The 11,203-nt window shown below is 39.0% G+C and overlaps 1 protein-coding gene across 1 annotated transcript; it reads left to right on the forward strand.

The window, feature by feature from the left end:
- The first annotated feature begins 864 nt into the window (after positions 1-864).
- Positions 865-9,820, forward strand: nrbp1 (nuclear receptor binding protein 1). Its single transcript, XM_037750925.1, has 18 exons — positions 865-1,425; positions 2,575-2,819; positions 3,122-3,244; positions 4,005-4,106; positions 4,203-4,292; positions 4,435-4,475; positions 4,737-4,831; positions 5,405-5,488; positions 5,688-5,746; positions 6,009-6,107; positions 6,198-6,330; positions 6,621-6,714; positions 7,090-7,140; positions 7,951-8,086; positions 8,263-8,316; positions 8,435-8,498; positions 9,088-9,143; positions 9,263-9,820. The coding sequence occupies exons 2-18, from the start codon at positions 2,604-2,606 to the stop codon at positions 9,356-9,358; spliced, it is 1,593 nt and encodes a 530-aa protein (XP_037606853.1). The 5' UTR covers positions 865-1,425; positions 2,575-2,603; the 3' UTR covers positions 9,359-9,820.
- The last annotated feature ends 1,383 nt before the right edge of the window (positions 9,821-11,203 follow it).

Below are 11,203 nucleotides of genomic sequence, written 5' to 3' on the forward strand. Positions count from 1 at the left end.
TTATCACCTCTATTATTATTGATATGTTCTGTGATGTTCTGTTTTAGCAGTTACCATATTTGTTTTACTCTATCTGCTTTTATTATCTGATGTTCTGTTTTAGCAGTTACCATATCTTTTACTTTATTTATCTGCTTTTATTGTCGTGTGAAGCACTTTGTAACATCTGTTTTGAGAAGTGCTATATAAATAAATGTATTATTATTATTATTATTATTATTATTATTATCATTATTATTATTATTATTATTATTATGACAGCTCCCCAAAAGTGAAGCCTAAAACATCTGGATTTATGTGAAAATATTCTGTGAAAATCACAGTTGCATCACAAAGAGGACAAAGTTGCTGCAGGGATTTGCAGAAGGGAGATGGGACAAATCTTTAAAAAAAAATTTTAAAAAATTGTGTTTTTTTACACAAATCAATACATTAAATTTCTGTACTTTTATTTAAATTAGAAAGTATTTAAGAGTATTTTTACAAGGTAGTATGGCTATGTAAGTGTTGGGTCTGAGGTAAAGATGTGTGTCATCAATGTTAAGATCTCTGCCAGTGTGTTGGCAGGTACTGAGAGTCAAGGACATGTTTACATGTAAAAGTAGCCCAGATAGCAGGACTTCTGGCAAAAGATATCAAGCTTAACCATTGTTGGAAGACTATCAAACCCCATATAATACCAGTATCTTCACTCTAGCTTTAAAACTGAGCCAAAAAAATTGCCAAGTTGCGTTAATGCATTAAAGAAATTAGTTGCAACAAATTTGCATTATTATAGAAAATATTCTGTGAAAATCACAGTTGCATCACTGGGGACAAAGTAGCTGCAGGGATTTGCAGAAGGGGGATGGTGACAAACATTATCTGGCAACCTTACTACGGCTGTGACGTAAGCAGCTCGTCAGTCAGTGTGCATCTGGAAGTCGTCGCCATCCTGCTGAACTAACTGCTGAGCTAACTAGCTGCTAGCAGCTAATCAGCTGATTAATGAGCTCATTAACTTCTCTTCTATTGTTCTGTAGAGTATCTGTGAACTGTTGTGATGTTTATTAACCAGTAGAGCGAGAACTGGACTGTGTGTTTGTTATATTGTGTAGTTTATGTCACATTAGCAGCGGCTAGCTAACAGAGCTAACAGCAGCTAGCTGTTAGCTAGTTAGCTCTAGCTAGCTGCCACCAAGTCAAGCGTTAACGTCAAAGTGAAGGAAGTGAACAGCTGTGGAGGTTGTTAGAGACTCCAGAGTCTGGCTCATGGTGAGTTAGTGACGGACTGGAGCAGAGGAGCTAGCAGCGTCACAGGGCTAGCTGCTACTGGAGGATCTTTAGTAACAGAGCTAACAACATAAGGAGCTGTGACGGTGGCAGTCTGCTGAACTGGAGCTGCTGAACTGGAGCTGGCATCATCACATCGCTCCTCTTTAAACAGTTTGTGCTACTTCTACTCATCTGTGTGGTTTATTATGACCGTAACTGTTTATTCTATTGTCCTGCGTTAACTAGGATATCTTGTAAACAAGCTTAGTAATAGTGATTCAACTCAAACCTGATTTAGTTTAAGTTTTAGAGGGTATGATTTAAATTGTTTCATATTTATCCTCATTAATTATCTACCCATGATCTTCCTCTTTGTCAGAGTTTTGGTTCATTTTGTAAAAAGAAATGTAATGAAATCTTAAGTAAAGGGGTAAAAGTGAAACACCAAAGTATGGTTTACATTTTGTACTACCTTGTCATTTGGAAGTGCCTTCATCATTTCAAGTGTTAATTGTAAAAAATAAACCAGGTGAGTCCCATTGAGATCAAAGATCTCAGTTATTGTGAAAGAAGTAACACAACGCATAAATTAACATTAAAACTTGCTCATACAAAACACTTGACACACACACACAACCTGGACTGCAGTGATTTCACCAGAGCTTTAAACTCATTCAAGGTCACTAAGTTTTGAAGTTGAGGTTGAAACCTAAAAGCTTTCTTTCCCAATTCCTGTGTAATGTTAAATAAGCTAACTTCTTGTGCAAAGTCTCAACAGTTCTTATTCATCTGCTGCAACCATGTTAGCCAGCTATAACCACCATACTATTGCTGATAAGATGGTTTTTAAATGTGATATAATTGGCATGTTTTGTATTTTCATTGCCCAGTTATGTTAACTTTTTAAAAAAGTTCTTTCTTTATTTTTTATTTTTATTTTTATTTATTTATTTATTTATTTTTCTTTCTTTAATTTATTTTTCTCCATTTTGTTTTATACATATTTCATTTTATGTTATTTTGTTATGAGGAAAAGGAAGAAAAAGGAAAAATATATATATTTATATATATAAAACAAAACTCCTCAACTGGCCGGGCATGGGCCATGATGCCTCAGCACCAACTGGGCTCCTCCTCCATCTCTTCTATCTCTTCTCTCCTCCATCCAACGTTTCCTTTGGATAGAAAAGGGCATAAGCCCTGAGCTATCAAACCAGGCTCACGAATTTACGATACAATTTTACTTTCTCAACAGTCAGTTTAATAGACTATGATGCTGATATTAATGTTATTGTGTTTTTCTGTGTGTGTCTCTCACAGCTGGCTGTTGGGCCTGACAATCAAAGAAGATGTCTGAGGGAGAGAACAAGCAGGCCTCGGACAATGCCCAGGAAGTGAAGGCAGAGTCCACAGGTCAAGCAGTGTCATCAGTGTCTCCTCCCGTCTCCATGGTGACCCAGCCTCCAGCGACTGCTGCCACAGAGGATGAGGAAGAGGAGAGCGAGGATGAGTCAGAGATTTTGGAGGAAAGCCCGTGTGGACGCTGGCAGAAACGCAGAGAAGAGGTAAGGGGGATATGCATACTTGGCCAACCTTGAGACTTTAAAAATAGAAAGGGAGGATTTTGTCCCCCAGAATAATTGCCGTCTCAGAGACTTTGTTTCCTTCATTCTGGTGACTTTAAAAAGAGAGAAATACAGGAGAATTGTGACCCCGGGAGGAAGCCGGGAATTGTAATTGTAGATATACAGGCTAGTTAAGCTTAGCTATTAAATGTTTAAAGGGCTTGCCATATTGGAGGAGTCAAGTTTACCTTTACTAAGGTATAAATAAAGCCTCATGCATTATTTTGTTTTTCTTCCTGAAGGTGAATCAGCGCAACGTCCCCGGGATCGATAATGCTTACTTGGCCATGGACACTGAGGAAGGAGTTGAGGTGGTGTGGAATGAGGTCATGTTCTCAGAGAGGAAGAATTTCAAACTACAGGAGGTGGGTGCAATGTTAGGTTGAAGCAGTTATGTGCACTGCTGATAATAATGATCATTGTAATGATTACGTCAGTAAGACAACAGCGTTTATACCCGCAAGGAATGAAATGTTTGACAAGGTTTTAACCCCCTGAGACCTGCGATCCCGACCGACTTTACTGTCTTTCAGAGGCTCTAGCAGGTTAATTTTTAGAGCTAGAGTGACGGTCCAGATATCCAAAGCAGTCTGGAAGCTTGTCGGGAAGGAGGTTAACTAAGGATTGTGTTTTTTGTGTTAGGTTGCATTCTTTACTGTGATCTCAATAACAATGTAGACGCCTACTGGTTCTCCTTTTTCCCCCCTTTGGCTTTAAGCTCCTTAGGCGAGTGGTCAGACTTGTTGCTGCCAGCATCACAGCAAAGCACACAATGTACCTGAGTAGTCGCAGAAACAATTTTTTGAAGGGGAGGGAGTAAGCAGACCAGAAGAAGTCGGATTTAAGACTCTTGTTTGTTTAAGCCTATTGGCATTTTTGGTGGTGTTGCATCAATCTGATGTGGTTTCTGTTTTCTGTTCTCTTATCTTGGCTGCAGAAATGGCATCAGATCCAGTCTGTTGCTTACTTTTTCAAATTAATACATGAGAATTTATTTGAAAAACACTAACTTAAATTTGACATTGGTGGAAGATTTAAGATTCAGTAATATGCTACTGTTAAACGTATGTGAGTAACCTGGTGTATGCATTAAAATTGAATCTTTTCTGTTTGTTTTCTCCACAGGAAAAAGTCAAAGCAGTTTTTGATAATTTGATCCAGCTGGAGCATTTGAACATCGTGAAGTTCCACAAGTACTGGGCGGATGTCAAAGAGAACAGAGCGAGGGTAGGAGATCATCTCAAAAATCACCTGTTTATCAAGTCATATTAAAAGTGGTGAGTCTAACAGTTTTTATGTTGCATTTCTTTTTTTTGTCTGCAGGTCATTTTCATCACTGAGTACATGTCTTCAGGAAGTCTCAAACAGTTTTTGAAAAAGACAAAGAAAAACCACAAGACCATGAATGAAAAGGTGAGAAAGCTCTGCTGTAACTCGTCAACAGATTTTGAAATGAAGTTACTTGTAAATGACGCTAACGAGATGAGAACCGTTGATAAAAGAAACCTGCTCAGTCTGTTTTAAATTAACTTTTATTTTCTGTCACCTCTGACAGGCCTGGAAGCGCTGGTGCACACAAATACTCTCTGCTCTCAGGTAAGTGGAACAAAAAGGTTCATTTCTGCAAGCTACTTAGTGTTAAAGAATAAATTGTGTTAGGGGGCTTTGACACAATCCACAATCCAAATGCCACGATATTTTTTTACTACAACTGCTGACAATCAGCTCTGATACATAGGTTCATTCAGTTTAAAAAATCATATTTGTCTTGAAACTGACTGCAAACAAAAACGTTATTTGTTCCCTGGTGTGGCAGCAGTTGTTTTATTGACTTTACCTTTGTTCTGTTGTTTCCAGCTACCTGCACTCTTGTGAACCTCCCATCATTCATGGCAACTTGACCTGTGACACCATCTTCATCCAGCACAACGGCCTCATCAAGATTGGCTCAGGTAGAGATCACTGTACCGCCACCAGGGGGCGTTCAGAGACTGGCTTTCTGATTGGCTGCTGTTTGTGATCGATAACGCAACGTTTTAATGTCAAATTTCTAACTGTTGCATTTGTTTAACACCCATTAATATAATTTATAATCACATGGCCTTTTTATGCTCCCTGGGAAACTAATGATAATGATATTCAAACTGTCCAGTTTAATCAAATCTGTTATTGGGCATTCAATGACATGCTTTTTTAATGATATAACATAGAATAATAATCAACATTAATATTCAGGGGAGAAAATTAGCATATATTTTGATTGATGGAGGGTGTTAAGTGACCCAGAAAGGTTGAGAACCACCGATTTAAAGCAACAGAGTTCTTTCAGAAGATCAGATCAGGACAGTGTAAAGCCAGTGTTTTGGCCCTCTTTTGCAGAATATTTGGTTTCAATGCTACAGATGCCCTCACACTTATTTTTCCGTGGCCGGAGGTATTATGTTTTCGGGTTGGACATGGATGTAATCTGCAGTTTCATACAACTGCGAGGCGGTAATTCTTAATACTTTTCTCCACTTTTCCAGTTGCCCCAGACACCATCAATAACCACGTGAAAACCTGTCGGGAAGAGCAGAAGAGCCTTCACTTCTTTGCTCCAGAATATGGAGGTAAGATCTTATCATTTTGTCATCAAAAGTCCTGTAACTGTAACTTAATTACATGTCATGCCCATCTCTCTTGTTTCCAGTCTGCCTCTAACTTTAATCTGTCCAATAAAGGCTTAAAAAAAATCCCATAATTTGTCTCAGATATCATTGCGTTGTGCGGTAGTCTCTGTGATATTGATCATCTTATTTCTGCTTTCAGCTGTTGCCAATGTTACCACAGCCGTGGATATCTATTCCTTTGGAATGTGCGCCTTAGAGGTGAGAGGATACCTCGTTCTGCTTAATTGGTGATGCACTGACGGCTTATGTATCAATGCGTTCTTAACAAAACTGTCAAGAAAGACAAGACAAGAAATGTGGAAATACTTTTTTTAATCATTCAGGCTTTTGTGTAAAAGACACCATCAGGTCTGCAGTGATCTTCAAAATGTGTTATGTAACATGAGAGTGGCTGCTGTTGATGTTTGTATTTATAAATCACTTCCAATCAACACCCGTCTTTGTCCGATCACTTCCTCAGATGGCTGTGTTGGAAATCCAGAGTAATGGAGATTCGTCTTATGTGTCCCAAGAAGCCATAAACAGTGCCATTCAGTCCCTGGAGGACCCGCTGCAACGAGTGAGTGAGGAAGAGGAAGAGGCAACCATTTAAAGCCTGAATGGCTGTTTGGAAGAGAAACCCATAACCTGAAGTTGTTTTTCATCTCAGGAATTTATCCAGAAGTGTCTGGAGGTGGACCCCAGTAAGCGACCCACAGCTAAGGAGCTGTTGTTCCACCAGGCCTTGTTTGAGGTGCCCTTACTCAAGCTGCTGGCTGCACACTGCATCGTCAGCCACCAACGTGAGTGGAAGTACACACACACACACAATCAAAATGATTTATCAGTTTAAAGATGATGAACACACATGTAGGCGGTGAACACAGCATGAGACTGGAACTTCATCAGTCAGCCGAAAATTAAGTGTTTTCTTATAAAGCTCAAATTGGCCATTTTTCATTTACCAAAGAATGATTTCTTTTATTTCTTTTACTTAAAGCCCAAAACCCAACACAAACAGTAACAAAAAAATCAAACAAAAAGTCATTGGTGATGCTCTTATCTGATTTCTATCTTCTGTGTTTACCTGCAGATATGATTCCAGAAAATGCTTTAGAAGAGATGACGAAGAACATGGACCCCAACTTGGTGATTGTTGAGGTCGCCAAGGAGGGAGCTCAGATGAAGTAAGTCTGAGTTAAACCACATTACTCTGACGTTAAGAGATAATTGTCAGAGTTCTGTAGTATTCTGTCTTCATATTGTCATGCTTAAACAGAATATTTTTATTTAAATATGTATATATTTCATATCCCAATACACTGGCAAGATTTTATTATTTTTTTATTTTTGTCATTCAAATAATTCTGATGTAGTTTTAATGGTATCTTTTCCTGATACTAAAGTTTGCATTACAGTTAAATGATACAACACCTGAATGAAGTGTTGTCCATGTCTCCCAGCTCAGCCTTTTACTTTTTAATTGAGTTGAAGTTTTAGTCACACTTTGGTCCTGATTGGTTGAATATTCAGTATGAGTAACGGTTCTTCTTCTGCTTCAGGCTCTCTCAGTTTCCTGCCCTCGAGCTGGACAAGTTCCTGGAAGATGTAAGGTAAGAAAACATTTATGCTACAGCTGGGAGAATACCTCCATACTTAGAAATCTGCTCTTGATTTGCCTTTTATTTGATCATTCTGGCTCGGATGCCTCTCAAGGTTATCATAGTTTTAAATATTCAATTAGTTTTTTTTATTGTAGTTTTGACTTTTCGATTTCATTTTAGTGTAGTTTTAGTTAATTTTCAGAGTGTGTTTGCTAGTTTTAGTTTTTATATATTTAGTTTGTTTTTGCACTACTTTAGTGTCCAATGTGAAGCAGTTGTGGCATAGCACCATGTCCTGGAATTTCTGTGGTTCAATGTCACGCGAGTTGACGGAAATTCATGCTGTCTCCTTTTTTACGGTAGTGATATATTATAGCTAAAACAATTAAATTAATTTATTTTTTCATTCTTTTTTTTTAACCAAGAACTATAATTTCAGTTTAGTTTTTCTTAAAGAACATATTTTTATTTAATTTCAGTTTATTAAAAATATTCTTCACTGCTTATTTTTAGTTTTAGTTTACTATAATAACCCCGGCCTGTATCTGCTAGTAAAATGAGGTGTGGAAAATGAAATGAGAATTGGTCACCCTTCACTGAAACACCTGATTGAGGTAAAAAATTGGAAATTGTTGTTGTATTGCAGTTCAATATGTGCGAAGCCTGAAGTAGGGCCTTGTTTGTACATTATCTACATGCATGGTCAGCAAAACCTGAGTTTTAAAGATGTCCTCCGGTGTTCAGGGCACAACTGCACAGCATGAAATCATTTGCAGTTGTCCTGAAGTAATGCCTCTTCTTTTCCTTTTGATGTACCAGGAATGGGATCTATCCTCTGACTGCGTTTGGGGTACCGTGTCCACAACAACCTCAGCAGGAGGCGGTGAAGTCGCCCATAGTGCCGCCGTCAGTAAAGACCCCGACTCCTGAACCTGCAGAGCTCGAGACCAGGAAGGTAAGAACTGAAACGCAGGAGCGCACAGAAACTAGATCTCTGTCCCTTTAAGGTACATTTTGAACAGATAAATAATTTGATTAATTTGCGATTCCTCGTGATTTAAATCAGGAAATTCTTCATTTGTGTACCACCTCATAATTTTCTGATCATAGTCGATGTGTTTTCCTTCACAGGTCCTTCAGATGCAGTGCAATATTGAGCCTGTTGATGAGGGCACCAAGCATCATGTAAGTTTCAATGCTGCCCGTCTGATGAGTGATAAACTGTTTCTGCTTCAAAGTGTTATATGTCATATGTGTTAAGTGCTTTGTTTTTCTGAAATTAATTGTTTTATTCTCCTTCCAGCTGACCTTGCTGTTGAAACTGGAGGATAAACTGAACAGGCACTTAAGCTGTGATTTGTTACCAAGTAAGTCTTTATTTCTTGCCACGTGCACACATCACTCCAACATCAACATGTTATTATAAAATACTCTCACCCTCAGTTATAATCAACAGCCTTTATCTGACAGTTTAAATTAGAGAGATGTTTTAATAATCACATGCACTTTAACATTTGAAAACTAAATAACAAGTAACTTTAGGAGGGTTCATTGTATATCACATCACTCCTTTGCTTGTGTATTGCATTTGTGTGCAAGCTGATAATTTCTATGTGGATGCTGGTAAAACATACAGTGCACATAATATGGGAAACTTTGCTTGACAAAACTCCACGTTGCACCTTTAATCACCTTTGAGTAACAGACTTAAAGGATAACTTTGGTATTTGTCAACCAGGGTCCAAACTTCCTAAGTCTGAAATCCTATCTTATCTCAGTTTAGGATGTCATTTAGGATTTTTTTGTTTCTTAACTGTATTTAAGAAAAAAAATCCTATCCTATCTTAGGATGGAAATTTAGCTATTACAGAACCGTCCTAACTTAGCCAAGTTGTGAATCCTAATTTAGGATTCACCCTGCAACCGTGATTCTGACCGCCTTGTATTTCTGTTCAGATGAGAACGTGCAGGAGCTGGCTGTGGAGCTCGTTCAGCTGGGATTCATCAGTGAGGTAAGCGGAGTTCATCACCATCTGTAGGGGTGTAAGAAAATATTGAAGAACACTCCTACCATTAGCAGTATAACCACAACCTGTAAGACATTTTTAACCTTGCTGTCTTTACATTTCAGGGCGATCAGCCGCGACTCGCATCCGTTCTTGAAGAGGCCTTTTCAAAGTTCTACAGCCGGAATGGTTCTCTCAATCCGGTGACTGTTTCCTCGTAGCGGAGGACTCGCTAGGCCTTCTTTCAGCCCTCCTCATCCTCTACAACAGGACTAGCTTCTTTTGCTCCACCTCTGAGTTGCAGGAAAGCTTTGCGAGGACAGAGGAGGAAGCCTTTGGTCTGGTTGCAGATCCTGCAGCCTGTCATCTTCTGGTGGGAAGAAGCTGCCACTAAGTGGTTGTTGCTTTCTATCTTTTCTTTTTTTTTTCTCCTCCCTCCCACCCAATACAGCCATCTGCTTCTCTTTTAAAAGAGGAAATCCTAGTCGGCAACTTCAAGGAAAATACAAATGTTTTCACTTTTTTGGCTTATTTCATTCAAGTAGTGAAGAAAGAGGTAAGAAACATCAAACTGGAGTACAGAAGTATTTTCCTTAAGTCAGTATTAAAACTGTATTTTAAACATTTTTACTTAAAACTGTTTAATAGTTGTCTGTATAAAGAAACCCCTCTTTGTCCCGGCATACTGAAGTGTATGTGTTAATGGTGTTGTAAGGTTAATAAGTCCGGTGCTTTAAACTCTCTTGAGCAGCGAGCGAGGCATCTTCCTAACTTGTATCGGCTTTCGAAGACTCTCAAATGCATCAAGCTAGTAATGCAACGTCACTTTTACTTCAAAATTTCTGTAATTATACGACTTAGTCATGAACCATGCAGCTGCAACGCAATCTGAAGAGCTGCAGCTTAAATATCAAAAAAGATCAAACTATTTATTTGTGTATTTTTCTTGAGTGTGTACTGTTGTTCACTTCCAGCACTAAGCCCGGTGGTTGTTTGAATGTACGCTTTTAGTTGCCATCGTTTCTTTAAATCACGCTGTTCATTTTCTATGAAAAGAGAGTGTCGTCACACGACTGTGGTCCAACTACTTCTGTTTTCCACGTGCAGCACTTATCAATTAGGTTTAGGTCAGGGGTCTCCAACCTGTTTTCCGGCCGAGTAGCGCCACCAAGTCGCCAATAGCGGACATAATTTCTGTCTTACTTTCCTGGTCCTTTAATAACATTGCAGCCACCGCTGCTGTTTTGTGTCGTTAGGATGTGCGCCACTTTAAACGAAGCCTCTGCTGCAGCGTTGGTCTTCTTCTTCGTTAGTTTGTTAACAGAAACTTCGTCGTCTTTTAAGCGTTGTTTTCAGCTCCTTCACCTTCTCCGTTCGCAAACTGTTACCAGCCGGAAAGTCCCGTGGACTTTGGTGAAGCAGCGCTTGATGTTGCATCTTTTACCGACTGACCAGCTCGCTATACTATTAAAATAGTATGTTTTTTTGCTTTTTATCGACCTGGCTATTTTCTGCGGTCATTGTCAAATCTGTCGCTAACATCGCCTAATGTTACTGCGTCGCTGATGTCAGGAAATTTGAAAGTAGCGCAACTCGTTTAATTGACGGCCGATTGGCGAATGATCATTTTGTGTCAGAAGGGGGCGCAGTGTCTGTGAATTTGATTTGATAGACATTTAAACCGGTTAACAATGTGACTTTGTGTTGTCAGATTAATGTCCATATTCTTGTAGCACTTCGGTGAGCCACTCGGACACAGGTAGCGAGCTACTGGTAGCTCTTGTTGGAGACCCCTTGACCTCGAGGTCCATAAAAAGTTGTCTTTAGGTGACATTTTACACCGGAGAGGTTGGTTAGGTTCATCTGAAGTTGTCATCCGGTTCTGATGAATGCATGTAAAGCTTTTCTATGTCTAAATGGAAACTGATGCATGCAACAAGCTTGCTTGTGGAGTTCTCATTTTAACAGCAATAGTGATAGTTAAGTCGTTTATCATGCAGAGGAAGTTTTGTCAGTTTAGGCGTTTCAACATTTAGATTTTGTGACTGAATCATTAGTTTTCTTCA

Source organism: Sebastes umbrosus, chromosome 18, assembly GCF_015220745.1.
Source record: "Sebastes umbrosus isolate fSebUmb1 chromosome 18, fSebUmb1.pri, whole genome shotgun sequence".
Lineage (NCBI taxonomy): Eukaryota > Metazoa > Chordata > Actinopteri > Perciformes > Sebastidae > Sebastes > Sebastes umbrosus.